At 36.9% G+C, this 16,378-nt stretch overlaps 1 protein-coding gene across 1 annotated transcript; it reads left to right on the top strand.

The window, feature by feature from the left end:
• Window positions 1-757: 757 nt before the first annotated feature.
• On the top strand, window positions 758-12,387 carry LOC309693374 (uncharacterized protein). The gene is made up of 6 exons (XM_082512499.1): window positions 758-827; window positions 8,393-8,692; window positions 8,777-9,052; window positions 9,415-9,498; window positions 10,619-10,668; window positions 11,098-12,387. Exons 1-6 carry the CDS (start codon window positions 770-772, stop codon window positions 11,317-11,319), a joined length of 990 nt encoding a protein of 329 aa, XP_082368625.1. The 5' UTR covers window positions 758-769; the 3' UTR covers window positions 11,320-12,387.
• The last annotated feature ends 3,991 nt before the right edge of the window (window positions 12,388-16,378 follow it).

Below are 16,378 nucleotides of genomic sequence, written 5' to 3'. Positions count from 1 at the left end.
CTATCTCTGGAAGACTCTCACTCTTCTAGGAAACATCTCGCACCATGTGGACTTTCCGCTGCTTGTCAGGGAATTCTCATCTCATTTTGTACTTTCCTGCCTTTTGTAAACATTTTTATCTCTGAGCCTGTTGTGAGTCTTCCAGTTATATGATTAGCTGTGACAGATATGCTCTTATTTTAGTCAGTTTATTAATCCACATACTACTAAACAGCGTTTCTTGCCTCTGATATACATAATTAAAATGATTGTGTATAGGTCTTAGTCAGCTATGCTCATGTGGAACCATCTGTTTAGACTGGAAGACTTCAAATGAAACTGCAATTGAGGTTTAGGTCTTACTGATAGTCTGTTAACCTCAGCTGCATCCTACTGAAACCCTAACATAAATTTATCAGCATGTTTACAGATTTGTAACACATCTACCAAACGCAGCTTGACATGATCATTTTTCTTTGGTTCAGTCATAAAGGGGGTGGGTGTCTAGTTGGATGTCTTTGTCTCTCTTTGATGTCATTTCAAGCACTGACACGTGCCAAATATACATTTGTATTGCTTACAACACTGAAAATAACCCTTTCATTGCTCATCTTGTTAACAATTATAATGGAAAAGCCTCTTTAAACTATTTATTTCTCACTGAAACTTTTTTAATAAAAACTAAAAACAAATAAACATTAAACCAACCCAAAAAAGGAAAGAAAAGCTGACAGGAAGTCTGGTTTGTCAAAACGTTATGCTGCTTCCTCATTGATCATTTGAGAGAATCATGACTCGTGGTGTAGTCTTGTTTACGCTACTTTTGTTCTACATAATAGAAGTACAAGGTAAGAACTTGTTCTTTTTTCACAGCTACTGTGTTGTTATTTTTAAAGAACTTTACACAATACAAATCAAATAACAAAAATGCTGTTTTCAGTAATGCCTTTATTTTAGTCATGATGCTAATAAAATTCAAAATGATACAGTAAATTTAGTTTCTACTGAGATGTTGATTTAGTAGTGTGAATATCTGCTCACATTTGTTGTTGGGGCATGGGGGGAACAATAACATATCAATACTGCCTTACTAGGATAATCTACTCAATATTATCAACATTGCTTTGAAATAATACAGTCGTTCAAATGTAGTATGTACTTAAAATATGACGTAGAAACACAAATGAATCATACTGGAAATACTACAAATATAAACTTTATGAAAAAATGAAAAATAAAATAATCTTTTCTGTTTCATATCAGTATCTGTATGTCTGGCTGTATGTTGTGCATATTATATGTATATTATATTTGTCTCTGTGTCAAATGAATTTCTTCTGCTGCACAGCAAAAACCCAACGAGTTGGAAACATTTTTTTTTCTTCTGCACATTTCGGTATTTCCTTTGCCCTGTTTGAAAAAATATTCAGAATTGTTACACATTTGAGTGGAACCAGCTGTACGTTTGCTGGCATGACTGTCATAAGATGTTCTTTTAATTTTTATAGCACCAATTCATAACCAGTCAGACAGGCACAGTATAAATTTCTTCATTAACAAACAGCAGACTCATGAGCTGACGCTAAAAATTTTTTGGTCCTCTTCTACACTTTGCACAGGTCAGCCTGTAAGGTTTATTTGGTGGCTTAGTTTGTAATAATGCTGCTCCCCTCATAACAAATCTTGAGCTCGACCAGAGTCTCAGTGCCCAGCAGTTTGTATGAGAAGGGTTTAATTCTCTATTAAAAACATAACGATTCTATCTTGATCTGAATTACCTCACTGAGAGAGACAGAGAGAGCGCTTTCTCTTCCGTATCTTTATCGGGTCTGCTGGAGTTTTATTCAGTAATTTTTGCTGCTAATGCCAGAATGCTGGTTATTACTGACGTGTACAGGCTGGATTTTATTTCTCCTTAAATTATGGCTCAAAGTTAGTATCACCCTGTGACTTTAGCATCACAGTAATTTACCTCACTGTCTCAATCTTCTCTTGATGTATCTCTTATCTCAGCTAATCTGAGGCAAAAATGCATTTATGAGGATACAAACTGTATTATACTGAGCCTTAAACACACTTTGATCAGTTAATAAATATCTTAATCTTATTTTAGAAATCTTACATCAATCTTGTTAATGCAAGACAACAACTTGACAACAAGCAGCTTTTATTACAGCAGCATTAATTTAACATATTGTTTTTAAAATTTTTATATCATTTAGCACGTTATGGAAGGAATTTGAATATGGAGTTACAGTTAATGTTTGAATAATCTGTGCTACTTTGCGCCACCGTCCAATCATTTGTTTTCATGAATGCTCAGCTGGTCTGACATTATCAATTATGGGACTGCATTTTCTCCTCTTATTTCATAATTGATGATCACAGTGCATCCTTTGCTAAAGTAATAAATTAATAAAGGAAGCACTGAAGCTTCTTTTCCTTTGGAACTGAACAGAGCAAACAATTCTTAATATGTCCACCACACAGATACTCAGATAGGTCACTTGAGTCATTTAGGGACCTTCTTAAGCAAAATGGACTATTTGAAATGACCCAAGAAGTTTCTTATTTTAGCAATATTGCATAGATGAAATAAGGCAGTCCTACGTTTTTTTTTTTAATGAGTGCAATACTGGGTTACTGGAGACCACAGTAACCCCATTCATATAGGGCTAGGGATATGATCTGCTTTCACCGATTAACAATAAATGGGTATCATCTTCATAACAATAAAAATAAATCCAGTGTTTCATATATAAAATAAATATGAACCCAGTGCAGTAGGTATTCTATTGCTATATTTTGATATCTGTAGTACAGGTCTCTAGACTAACTTTTTGCCACAGTTGCACTGGTGCACCTAACTTTTTCTCTTAGGTGCGCCAGCACAGAAGTTAGGTGCACCCAAATTATTCAACTACATCTCTTAACACCGCAGTTTTACATGTTCACTTTAAAACAAAATTGCTGTCTATATAGACAATATTGATTTGTGAATGATTAACTAACAATCTTGTCAACACAAAGTTCTTTATTTGGAGCACAGTTCTACAGGACAGATAAGTTACCGTATTTTTCGGACCACAAGGCGCACTGGATTATAAGACGCATTAAGCGAAACAAAACTTTACTCAACTCATTCTTCTTGCTTCCTCCACTTCCGTACCATTGATTCATTAATGTTGAATTCTCTCACAGCTCTTCTATTCCCATGTTCTACTGCGTGACTGATAGAGTTTGAAATCCGCTTCGTAAGCATGTCTCTTAACAGCTGCCATTTTGGGGTCCTTATGCACACACAATACGGTAATATTATGTTGAAGCACGGCTCTGAGAGGCTCCTGACTGCGGTAGCCATGTTGCTCCGACAATCCGTCAAGCGGTGCGGCTTCGCAGCTTACCAAAGTCGTACTAAAACATTTTGACAGATTATTGAGCATCGTGTACCATATAAAATCACTTTGTGATCAGTAAGCACAACCAGAATTGATACATAAGGCGTACTTTTGAGAAAATTTAATGATTTCAAGTGCGCCTTATTGTCAAAAAATACGGTACTAAAAAACTCTTGTGCTTTAAGTGCTTCATTGAGCTGAAATTTAAATTTAAATCTCAAGATATATAAAATAAAAAGAAAGTCAGAATTAAAAATGCTTCAAAGCCTTCGAACTGAACATCTTATCATGGGTCATGGGCATCTGAGAAGTTCCGCCCTTGGCTATCTATGATTAATTTAGGCCACGATATGGGCATGATGTGTGTCTGTTGTTGACCACACAGAGACTTTCAGAGTGGTGCGACCTAGGATTTTTTTGGTAGAACATTGGAACATTGGTGGAATGTGCAGCTGTTGTCGCGTGCTTTTGGATTGTTGTGGCAATTGCCTACGTCATTTCCTCTTTCTGCGCATCTGTGCAGAGACACGTGTGACACACAAATTGATCGAACAGTGCAGCACGGATTCGGTGCTGCGACGCTTCAGCGGCTCATTCAGCTAATCTAAGCAGCACCTTCATAATTGGTTTAGGCCACGAAATGGTCAAGTTGTCTGCTGTTGGCCAAACAGAGACTTTGAGAGTTGCAGAAACTTTTTTTTTTTTAAAACTGGAATGGCTGGTCGCACCAGTGCGACCTATGATTTTGTTTTTATTCGCACCATTGAGAATTTAGGTCCCATTTGTGACAAAATTGGTTGCACTCTAGAGCCCTGCTCTGGTAAGATGTTGGGATTGGCCGTATCACATGCTGCAGTGAGGTCTAACAGGACAAGCACAGAGGCCAAAGAATCATTCATTAGTGCCATTTTGTGTTATAATGAATCTCTGCAAATGCTCACATAGCTCTTTTACAACAACTTGTTATTTATGTATTTTCTTAAAGGAAGATGACACTTATCCATAAGTAGCCAAGGCTTTGAGAATGGGACTTTTATGAGTTTATTTGCAGCCATCTTAAACGCCTGTGATAAATAAAAAATAGAATATAATCAATTTATCATATCCCCCCCAAAAAAACACAACAACAACAACAGAGCAAAACAAAAAAAACCCAAACTAAAGCAATAATTAATGGCAAGACTTATGTGAACAGGTCCAACAAACAGCAATTACTGAGGTTATAGCTGAGGGAGATCAATGAGAGAGAAGCAGTCTAGAAATATATCCGAAGTTAATAAATATGGGAAGGCTGTGATTAATTATTTTTTATAATAAGTAGCACAAGGCTTAACAGAGCTCGCAGTCTTTGCCAGCAAGGTACAGTGTTGAAAAGAAATGTGTGACTATTTCTTATTTTTCCACCTGAATATTAATGATTACTTTATTATTTTTTTCAGACAACAGTCTTCCACATTGCTGGAAAGCCACTTCCTTTTTAGGTTATTCCTTCTAAATTGTATGAAGGAGAATCCTTGATGCGGTTCCCTCTAAGCTGCGCGCGTGCGCAATTGCGCACTGCTGGCACGGTCTCTGCGCACAGAAAATCTGCGTTGCGCACGAAAAAAAAAAAACTAACCTGAATTGAAATTAAAATTAAAACTTTAACAATTCAGTTTTGCAGTGTTAGTCATTAAGTGACTGGCTGCTCCTGTATGGGATTAGAGCGATGCCACCTTTCCCATAGTCCAGCCAATGATGCGATTCACATTCGTATATACGCAGCTAATCAACGTGGTTAACAGGCTATGACAGCGTCCTCATGTGCCGACACCGGAGTTTTAGCTAGCAAAGCGGCGTGGCTGATGTGGAGTGAAGCCACGTTAATGACAACATGTACAACCATTGGAGATGTGGTTGTACATGTTGTGGACTTTATACCAGTTTTTAAAGGGCACGTAAAACCAGAGTTATGATAAAAATATATGTAATGTTTGGTTTTCTTCCTGAATACTATCGTTGTTTATATTTACTGCGGGAAGAAACAGCAAAAACGGCGTTTTATAAGGAAAACGCTCGAAAGCGCTCTCGCTGTGAGAAAAGCCAAAACCAAAAAAACCCCACCCTTTCCTATTGGTCGGAAAATGTACCATGTCAAAAAATGATATGGCAACAGTTGTTTAGGAAGGGGGGGGGGGGGGGGGTAGTTTTAGGAGTGTTTTGAGATGTGACAGATTTGCGACGTTTAGCGCAAATCTTGTGTAGTTAGTGTGTAGTGTAGTCAATAGTTTTGTTGTGTGTGTCAGAACAATGAGGCGACTGCTGAATGTTACAGGTGTTACAGGAGTGATACATCTCCTGTTGTCAGGCCTGCAGGTATCAGGCTGTGATGTTCTCCTTTATCGCATAGTCGACAGAAATTATTTTTTGGAGTGGCGCAAATAATTTGTGTGGCATCAAATTTGATGCAGAACAGCTGATTGTTCTGTAAATAGTTTGAAATGTTTATTTAAAAAAAATCAAAAAAACACCTTGGCTGCATTTTTAGGTAAACAGCTGCAAAAAACTTTGTTGTTTGCAAAACTCAGTAACCTTTTTGAAGAAGTAACTATATAATTAATTTTCCAACATTGGTCATTATTTACTGTATTTTGCAGACAGAGAGTTACAGGACTCTCCCAGACCACAGACTCATACTCATAATACTAGTCAGAGCTTTATAAAAAAAAACTAAAATAGAAAGTTGTGTTTTCAAAATTGGACTTTAAGTTATTTTTACTTCCAATAGTGTTAACATACTACACAAGCTTTTTTTTTTTTTAAATTTTCATTGTAAGTGGGCTAAAGCAGTTAATTAAAAGAAGTAATTAGAAGAAGTTTGTGTGTTCGCTCAGACACATGAAACATTAGAGGGAACATTGGTCAAGAATTTACACCAGTGTCCTGTTATATTTTAGATAGCAAGGAGCAGACGGTCGAGTTTAATAAACTCCACCGACACAGCGGTGACGCAAATCTGAAGGCTAGACCGTCCAATCTCACAGCCGTTTACTTCCGGCCTGACCTTCTGAGGACCCGGCCCACGTAGACCGCGAAGGCCGGCCCATGAATTTGGACATGACGATTTATCCTTCGTAACCCAACCTATCCCAGAATGCGGCCAAAACATTTGCGAGATCTCGCAAAACTTTATGTTTTTTTCTCCCATGTCCCTTGCAGGGCTCCGTATTTGGTTGATGTATAAACTAGAGTGAAATTCTGTTTTCCAGATGTGTTTGAGGATTTTGGCAGTTACTAAGACTTGATTATTAAAATCACTCACCACCATGAACTTTGACCAAATATTCACTAACTAATACATAACAGTTTTCCTCTTTGGTGTATTGGAAATCATTTTGAATATTTTTTATTTATGAATTTTGAGGGTATTTTGTTTTCTGGTTCATATTCTGTGGCCTGTGAGAACACAGTGTCTGTAGGGATGGGGTCTTGGTGGGCATTTAATGAGGACGTAAGCAGCTGAGAGATATGTAAGACTGCCTCTCTACTTCCTGGTCTCAACCCTGCATAGATATGTTTCATGTGGTTTGATATATTCATTCATACCATGGGATGTAACCTGTAACTCCAAACAACCAGGTTTATCTGCCGTGTGAAGCCCACACCATTTTCTGGAGATCGTAGACAGCAAGCAGTTGGATGTAACTAAACAATAATAAAAATAATCAAACAAATAAATAATAAAAAGCTGCATTTGATTTAGGGGCATTGCTGTTGTATTCTCACTATTTCGATGTTCTGTCAGGGTACTGCCAGGGTAATACTCTTCTGGTTTTTAAAGCGTGATCTATGTTTGAGCCTTGTATAACGTTTGCGATATTGTTTCTTGATCCTTCTGTTTGCTAGCTTTGATTCGAGTTCTTGGTTCCTTGTTAGACGATATTAATTCCCTTCTGTCTTCAGTCTGTCCCAGTCTTCCTTTCTGGAACAGACTTCTTTTCATGCTTTGGCTTCTGTCTGTGTCAAGTTCAGGTTTCCAGGTCAGTGTTAGTCATTTCCTTATTTACTTTGGTGACCAATTGGCTCATGTCTTCTGTTCTTCTTCCGGTGTCTAATTATTTGTTTCAGTTATCTTCCCACCTGTCGTGTTTTCCCTTGTTATGTATTGTCTCTGTCTCCTCTTGTCCTTTGTTGTGTCCTTCCTTGCAGTCTGTTCTCCATGAAGACTCATAGATTTACCCAAAAGTTTAATTCTGTTCATCTGGATATAAAGGTTTTAGTAAGAGAAGCATTTTGTCACTCATCCAAGTGACAAAATGCTCATGCTTCATCCCGAGCACTTAGGTCTTCAAGTCAGAGGCTACTGGTGGTCCCACGTACTAGGTTTAAAACACGTGGGGATCGAGCTTTTCAGGCACTGGCACCTAGGCTGTGGAACTCTCTGCCGTTGTCTTTACGCTGTCTAGACTCTACTGACTCCTTTAAAAAGCAGCTGAAGACATTTTTATACAAACGGGCTTTTAATTAATTTTAACTTGTATGACTGATCTTATTGTAAAGCACTTTGTGATTTTTATCTGTGAAATGTGCTATATAAATAAATTTTACTTACTTACTTCTTCAGTCTTGGATCAGTGATGAAATGTTTTTTCCAGTAAAAACGCTGCATCCAAATGAATAGAATCAACTTTTTGGGATTTCCTTACCTGGATGATTGACATGCATCAAAACACTTATGTTTTCCTTGTTTTTCAGTCTGCATTATTCTGTATTATGTTTAAGTTCAGCAATAAAACTGCCTTTTAGTTTACCTCCCTTGTTTTCAAATCCTGCATTTGGGTCTGACTCTGCCTGCCTCACAGTCAACACTGACATGTTTTTTGTTTTCTGGACAGGAGAATGAAATACTATACCACATAAATTTTTTGTGATCTTGTTGTCATTATATTAAATTTTTCAATATGTAGCTTCATGCACACAATTCTGACATTAGTGTTGTTAAAGTCTTAATTAAAATTTTAATTGTTTTCTTTTAGGTCTCCAACATGTGTTTGTGCTGCATGGAAAGGACTTGCGCTTGGATACAGAGAAACCTTTTAAACTTGACAAACAGACAGATTTGTTCTGGAGATTTAATTCCAGGACCAATATAGCTAAATGTGGTTTTAATAATGATCCAGTCGTGTATAACAAATATGCAGGAAGGGCTGAGCTGTTTGGACCAAATTACTCTTTGAAATTAAAGAATGTTCAACACAGTGACAGTGGAGATTATAAAGCAGTTGTGGTCAGCGAACAAGAGCAAAGCGTAGCTGAATACAAGGTCATAGTTCAAGGTAGGTTTCTATTTTCATTATTACTTTGAAATGTTGACACGTCATAGGCCTGTTTTTAATACTTTCACACCTCTTGTTCCCCAGATCCAGTGACTGCTGCCAAACTGACAGTAGAGTCAGTGTCCAAAAGCTCAGACTCCTGTAACCTGACTGTGACCTGCAGCACAGTGGACTTTAACATCAGCAGTAGTTTTAGATGTGATGGTAAAAACTGCTCTCATGCAGGAGAAAAGGCCACAAAAAATTTTTCCTCTCTAAGTGTTTACCTGCAGCAAGACACCATTTTCTGTAATCACAGCAACCAAGTGAGCTGGAATCAAACCATGAAGGTGCTCAAATCTTACTGTGAAACAGAGACAGGTGAGAATAACGGTCATAATGAATGAAAAACTAAAATAACCACATTCTAAAGACCTTGCTGTGTGATGTTTGCATGTTGTCCCCATGTCGAACTACTTCTCCAAAAAACATGTAGTTTATGGGGTTAACTCAACTGATGATTGAATGTAGGTGTGATCTAAACACCGACTGAATGGTTGTCAAAAAATCTGTATTGCCTTCTTAAAGAACTTGTTTCAGCAAACTGCCACAACCAGGGATGTGAAATGTAATATTGTAGTGATCAGTAAAAGATTTACTGCTATAATACTTTTTTCTTCTTCTTTGCAAATAAATCCAAGTATTTAACCAAAATTTCTGTGATATAATTAATTTCATTACAGCTCCCAGTGGAGCCACCATAATTGCAGCTTCGACTTCTGTTGTCTTCTTGATTCTCTTCATTACCCTTTGTGTAATAATGAAATGTAAGTTCCAATATTTGTTTTTAGTGTAATATGTAGGTAATATTAGGTAATATGTAAAGTACACAAAAATTATATTTTGCATTTAAGCACACAGTTTATACAAATACACATTTCTCATATGATTAGGTAATGGCAGGAGCCCAGATGAAGATATACTTTAGTACAGCAGTAAAGATCTATTTTGTGTATGTTCTGTGTGAGTGTGTTTGTAACTGTGTTGATTCACTGTGGAATGGGAGATTTAAGCTGTAAATAAAAAATGAATAACAATATTAAATAAAAATAAATAACAACAAAGCCATTAAAATTATAAAACAAAGACGGGGAAGTGTTCAGAAGGAAATTCTTGAATTAATTTTGTCCCTAGCTGTACCAGTGTACATGTTAAAGTATAGACTTGGAAAACATTGGAACAGTAAACATTGTTTTGTTAGCTTTAGGAGGTCGTATAATGATGGTTACAACAATTCAAAGGCAACCTTGATGTCCACCACCCATTAAAGACAATTGAAATTTGCATTATCTATGTAAAGATGCAATTTGTCTATAAATATATCATAAATATACCTCAAACTACTCAAATATTATAAAAGATGATAAATGTCAGTGTTAAATTGATATGTAGTGTATATTCTGTGACTATGTGGGGGTACAGTTTTGTCATTACAATAGTATGGCTGCTGTTCTTGTCTGTGTGTGTGTGTGTGTGTGTGTGTGTGTGTGGGACTATGACAGGTTCCTTTTCCATGTTTTTTCACACTTAATGAAAGCTATAAAAATATCAAATTAACTTTGACTGCAAAGAGGGATGAGTTTATTTTTCTCTCTCACTTTTTTTTTAAAGCAGACTGATCTGTTTACAGTCTACTGACAGAACAGGGTTTTTATCAAAAAATTCTGTTTAACTAGCATGCGTTAAGATAGAAAATCGGGAATAAATATTATTGTATTAGTCCAATATATCACTTCTGTTTGGCTACAGTGAGATCGTTTTTTATGTACTAAAGAAATCACCTAGTAGAAGATGTAAATGTAACACTTTAATAAGGAAATAAAATTTACCCTGCAAGAACTTAAATTTCAAGCAAGTCAATCTATATTTTCTATGACTGACTTACAGGTAAAAGTAAAGGAGGGAACCAGGAAAATACTATATATGCGGTTCCTGAGGTAAGCGGAAACTTTTTTTGGAAAAACAAACCAAAAAGAAAAAGCAGAAGAAGAACCTCTCCCACTTTGCTAGTCAAACTGTAGGAACAAATGGTTTAATTGTGAGTAATTAAATTATTGAAAACAGATTTGTTTCTGTACAAAATCCTTTAAATTTTTAACTGGACTAAAGTCTGCAACTACACATGAACAAAACTGTTTCACAAACTACTTTCTAAAATCAACCCCATCTCCTTTCTACACCAACTGTTCCATCTAGTTTGCTGATGCAGATCCAACCTTATGCTTGTTCTTGTCACATTTAGACATCACCGTTTGTGATATTTTCTTGCATTCAGACTTCCTGGCTTATTATTGTATAACACATGTAAGATAAAGTAATCATGACTATGACATTTTCCTAACAAAGCACTTTTGGTTTATTTCCAGGACATCATTCCAGGCCAGACTCAAAATCAGACTCCCGCAGGACATGAATCATGTAATTCTCCAACATCTACTTATGCTTTGGTGGAGTTTCATACTGGACAAAAATCCACTAAGACTGAAAACATCCCCCAGCCAGAGACGGTGTATGCTCAGGTGGACAGAGCTGCAAAGCCCAATTCTACAGTCCAACAACAAACACCCAAACCTGAAGAAAACCAATAACTGTATTTATAATGATCAACAGAGGTCACTGATGTACCATGTGTGCAAAATGTGGATGTTCATGTTACTCTGACCAAGAGAGAAACATATTAATCAGAAAGCATATGGATCTGTTCACTCACATGTAGCTCACTTTACACACGAGAGGCTGGTTGCTGAATGATATTGTGGTCTAACTTAAAGATAGCTCAATTTTTATCTTAATTTGAATTAACAGAGCTAGTTAACCCAATTTTTATTCTTTCAAAGTCTTATTTTTGAGAAAATGAAATACACAGAGTTTACAGACATACCAACAAAGTGGGTAGACTCAGCTGAGAGCCAATGAGTGTATGTGCCTGCAGAATATTGTGAAATATCTGCAATATTTAGTTTGTAATGTTATTACATTAATAACAGTACATTACACGTGTATATGTTTCTTTTTATCATATATAATGGTTGTTGCATCAGTAAATGTGTCCGCACAAGCATTTCACTGCATCTTGTATGATTGTGCATGTGACAAATAAAGGTTGTTTGTTTGTTGTTGGTTTTGTTTTTGTTTAATTGTACTCTAACTGCTTTGGATTTGTGTATAATAAAACCAGTGCAGTGCTCTTTAACTTTAAAAATATTCTACAGTCTTGAAAATGTGAAACTATTTATAGCCAGGTAAAAATGGCACAAGTCTCAAAGAGGAGGAGAATACATGAACTAACACAGTACATGTAAGTCTTAAATGAGATGCTAATCTATTTGAATGCATTTAAACTGCATTTAAACCATTTATAGGCAGATTAGTTAACATCCCCTTTATCACACTGTGCAACACAGCTAATCATACAGATAAATAGACTTTGGTATTAAATTACCAATGGCCATTTTTTCAAACTTCACAAATGTCACGTGGTTGTAAAAAACAGTAGCCATAAGTGTATAGTCTGTATGGGCTTGTGTACAGTTGTGGCAGCGACGGAGAAAACAAAAGCAATTTTTTCTGTATTTTTTTGTTTGTCTAGTCAGACTGACTGCAGTAATGATGTGTTTTCTTTGTAGCGGTTGAAACAATAAAGAGATGAACACCAAGTCAGTTTGACAGACCTTCACATATGTACATGGATTCCTATTACATGCAATAAGGAAGAACATCAAGACGCTTTTAACTACAGTATATAGTGTCTGTCCCCTTTGTCCATACACATTGGCACCTGTATGATAACCCATATCTTCTAAAGGTCACTGATCACATGCTTCCCACTTACGATTGGATGCCTGTAAATGCACCTGAAAGCATATGTCACATGAACCACATGAAACCAGATGCATGTAACACTAATTATAAGTGCATAGGTGTGTGTGTGTGTGTGTGTGTGTGTGTGTGTGTGTGTGTGTGTGTGTGTGTGTGTGTGTACACTTCTCAATTTCATTTGTTTTTTCACAGATGTCAGAGAAGCCTTTGTATTCTTTTTGATCAGCAGTGGTTTTCTCCTTGAACTCTCCCATGGATGCTATTTATTCCACAGTCTCTTTGTTTTGTCAAATCATGAACTCTGACCTTCACTGAGACAGGTGAAGCTTGGAGTTCTTTAATGCTGTTCTGGGTTCTTTTGTGACATTACTCTTGGTGCGCTCTTGGAGTAATGTCGGCTGGCTGGTCATTCTTGGGAAACTTCAGCTTTTCTCCATGTGTGTATAATGGCTCTCACTGTGGTTCACCTAATCCCAAAGTATTAAAAAATGTTTGTAACCCTTTACAAAATAATAGATGCAAGTGACTTTGTTTCTCAGGTGTGTTTTTTTTGGGGGTTTTTTTTAGATCGTGGCATGGTTTGTTGCCTTTTGAGATCTTAGCCTACTTCAGTTTGGCAGACAGGTTCTCTTTAAGTGAATCACCAGTTCTGCCATTAATCAGGCCTGAGTGTGTTTAGTGACACTGAATTTAGTTTTCCAAAAACTGATTAGCATCACTTGGCTACTACTTAACCTCTTAATTCTTAGGCAATAAGAGTGTACTTTTTCACATTGCTATATACTAGATATTTTGAGCATTGTCCTGATGTAAGTGGATTCATCATTTACAATTTACACCCTGGTAACATCCATGTGACATGACTTTAGATGAAGTATCATAGTTGTGGGTCTGGTAACACAGTGTTTATGTGTTTTTGAGTTTGGTTAATATTCTTTGATTTAGTGTCATTCGTGATTTTACTTCTCTTAATTGTTTTGTGCTTATGTTATAGTTTTTAGTTTTTAGGTTTCTGTCCCTGTGTTTCACATTTCTTGTGTTTCCGTGTTCCATGTTCCCTCTCTGTCTTTCCAGATCAGTCAAGCCCCCATCTTTGTCTCTCTCCCTGTTCCCAGTGTTAAGCTTGTGTGTCTGCGTCCACATCTCATTATTTGTCGTGCTTCCTGTTTTATTTTGATAGTCCTTGTCCTGTGTTCACTGTATTTAGTTTTGCCTCCCCTTTGTCTCGTTATGTCACATTTATCCCACCTGTTCCCCATTCTCTCGTTTTCCTGTCTGTGTATTTAAGTCTTCAGTTTTCTCCGGTTTGTTGTCACATTCTCTGCGTTAGCTCTTGTCATGTCTTCCAAGTTCAAGATCCTTAGTTTCTCTCAGTTTCCCTTACCTTAAGAATGGTTTCTTTATAGCATCTTTTCTACTGAGACCACTTACATTTACAGATGTGGACAAAATTGTTGGTACCCTTCAGTCAATGAAAAAAAAAACTCATAATGTTCACAGAAATGACTTTAATCTCACAAAAGTAATAATAAATAAAAATTCTATAAATGTTAACCGATGAAAGTCAGACATTCAACCATGCTTCAAAAGAATTATTTAAAAAAATAAATGCATGGAAAAGGGCTGGACAAAAATGATGGTACCCATAACTCAATATTTTGTTGCACAACCTTTTGAGGCAATCAGTGAAATCAAATGATTCCTGTAACTGTCAACGAGACTTCTGCACCTCTCAGCGGGTATTTTGGCCCACTCCTCATGACCAAACGGCTCCAATTGTTTCCGGTTTGAAGGGCGCCTCTTAGCCATTCTTGGGTGTTTCTGTGTGTTTTGGGTCATTGTCCTGTTGCAAGACCCATGACTGTGACAGAGACCAAGCTTTCTGACACTGGCCAGCAGTGTTGGTCAAGTTACTTGAAAAAAGTAATCAGTAACTAATTACTGATTACTTCCCAAAAAAAGCAATCCCGTTACTTTACTGATTACTTATTTTCAAAAGTAATTAATTACTTAGTTACTTAGTCCATCCATCCATCCATCTTCATCCGCTTTATCCGAGGCCGGGTCGCGGGGGCAGCAGCCTAGGCAAAGAGGCCCAGACCTCCCTCTCCCCAGCCACCTCCTCCAGCTTATCCGGGGGAATACCAAGGTGTTCCCAGGCCAGCCGAGAGATATAATCTCTCCAGCGTGTCCTGGGTCTGCCGGGAGGAGGCCCCGGGGCAGACCCAGGACACGCTAGTTACTTAGTTACTTTTTAAAAACACGATTTACAACCTGAAGAGGTGATAAAGTGATAGGTCTTTCAGCCCAATTCTACACAGCAAATTCAAAAGTGTTAAATTTTTTGGTGTTAATAGTCTCCTTGCAAAAGTAGAGTTAATTTTACTCTAAGCAGAGTCACATTCTTTTAATGTAACTCTGAGGTGTAAAATGATAGTAGTTAAAATCGAGTGTTAAAAATGAGTGTTTCTCTGTCAAATCTGGAGGTGTTAAAATGGAAACATTAACTCCTGACCTCTTAACTCTGAACTCCTACAGGGGCTATGACACCAACAGAGTAAATTCACAGACTCCGCCCCCAGCACGGCTCCAATCGAAGCTGAAGTGAAGCCGTTTCGGAACATTTTGCTCTACATATTTGAGTTGTTTGCCATGCTTGGTAAGTCATTCTTTCAAACATTGTTTCAATTATTATTATGAGCTTTTACTTCTGTGGCTCTTTGGAGTTGAGACAAAGCTGTGTGAAAGGCATTAGCCATGTTGCTCGCTGATAGCATAATATTCTGTTTTAGCTAGCTGAAAGGTATTGTTTGCGGGCAAATACCACAGCCTTGAAAAAAAGCTTGCATGTGAATTTTCAGTCAAACTTTTGGTCAAATACACCTAAAACAATGTCTAGAATGTGAAATGTTGGTATAATGGTGCTACTTGAAGCCTGAAAACGATCGCCCATAAAAAAAAACAAAAAACGAGCAAACAGCAGTAGCTGACGTCCTGACTGGATTCTACGTTAGCATTTAGATCCCTCCAGAGTTTTGTGCACACGGTTTAGGTAAAAATGAAAAAGGTTGAGGTTTTACATTTAGTTCAGTATTACCTGTTGCCTGCGTCCTTGTCTTTTGGGAAAATACTTTACACAAGTAATGGCTCAAAGAGGATTCCTTTTTTTTTTCTGTGCTGCAATTGTTTACTGGATTATTTGTGCCATTAATTAGTGTCAACTAATTTTTATTCGATCTCCGCACAGGATATGCTTGTGAAGATGGAATATGGGGGAGAGCAGAAGTGCGTTGAAGTTCCACAAAGGGATGAATGAAGGACATGCATATTGTATTGAAGAAATAAGTGATGAGAATGCTGTTATTTGCATTTACCATGTCAGACCTTTTGATAAACAAAATTCTAATGAAAGTGAGAACATGTATACTGTTACATCTTTCAGAAAATGTTTTGAAATTGTGGTGCACAGTTCAGAATAAATGTTTTTCAAAAACCATTGCATCTTTTTAGTAAATGTTTATTTCCAAAAGAAATTTCTAGAAGTTCAGAACAGTAAAATTCCCGCTTTTTAGAATGAATTAGAAGATAACTCTTACGTAGTTCAACTAAAATACTCTTTGAGAGTTAATATATAAACTCTTAACACCAAGTGTTAAATTATCAACTCCAGACAGATTTGGTGTTTAACACTAAATCAGAGTTAACGTACCAACTCTCCAAAAAGAGTTAAATTAACACTCTCTGGTGTGGACCCATATAGACACTTTAATAGTGTTGAAATCAAATCCGACAGTGTTAATTTGGACATGATGGATTTGCTGTGTACTT

This window comes from Aulonocara stuartgranti, assembly GCF_965226115.1.
Source record: "Aulonocara stuartgranti genome assembly, chromosome: 18".
Lineage (NCBI taxonomy): Eukaryota > Metazoa > Chordata > Actinopteri > Cichliformes > Cichlidae > Aulonocara > Aulonocara stuartgranti.
Note: the sequence above shows the minus strand (reverse complement) of the source record. Positions and strands in the feature narration are given on the sequence as shown.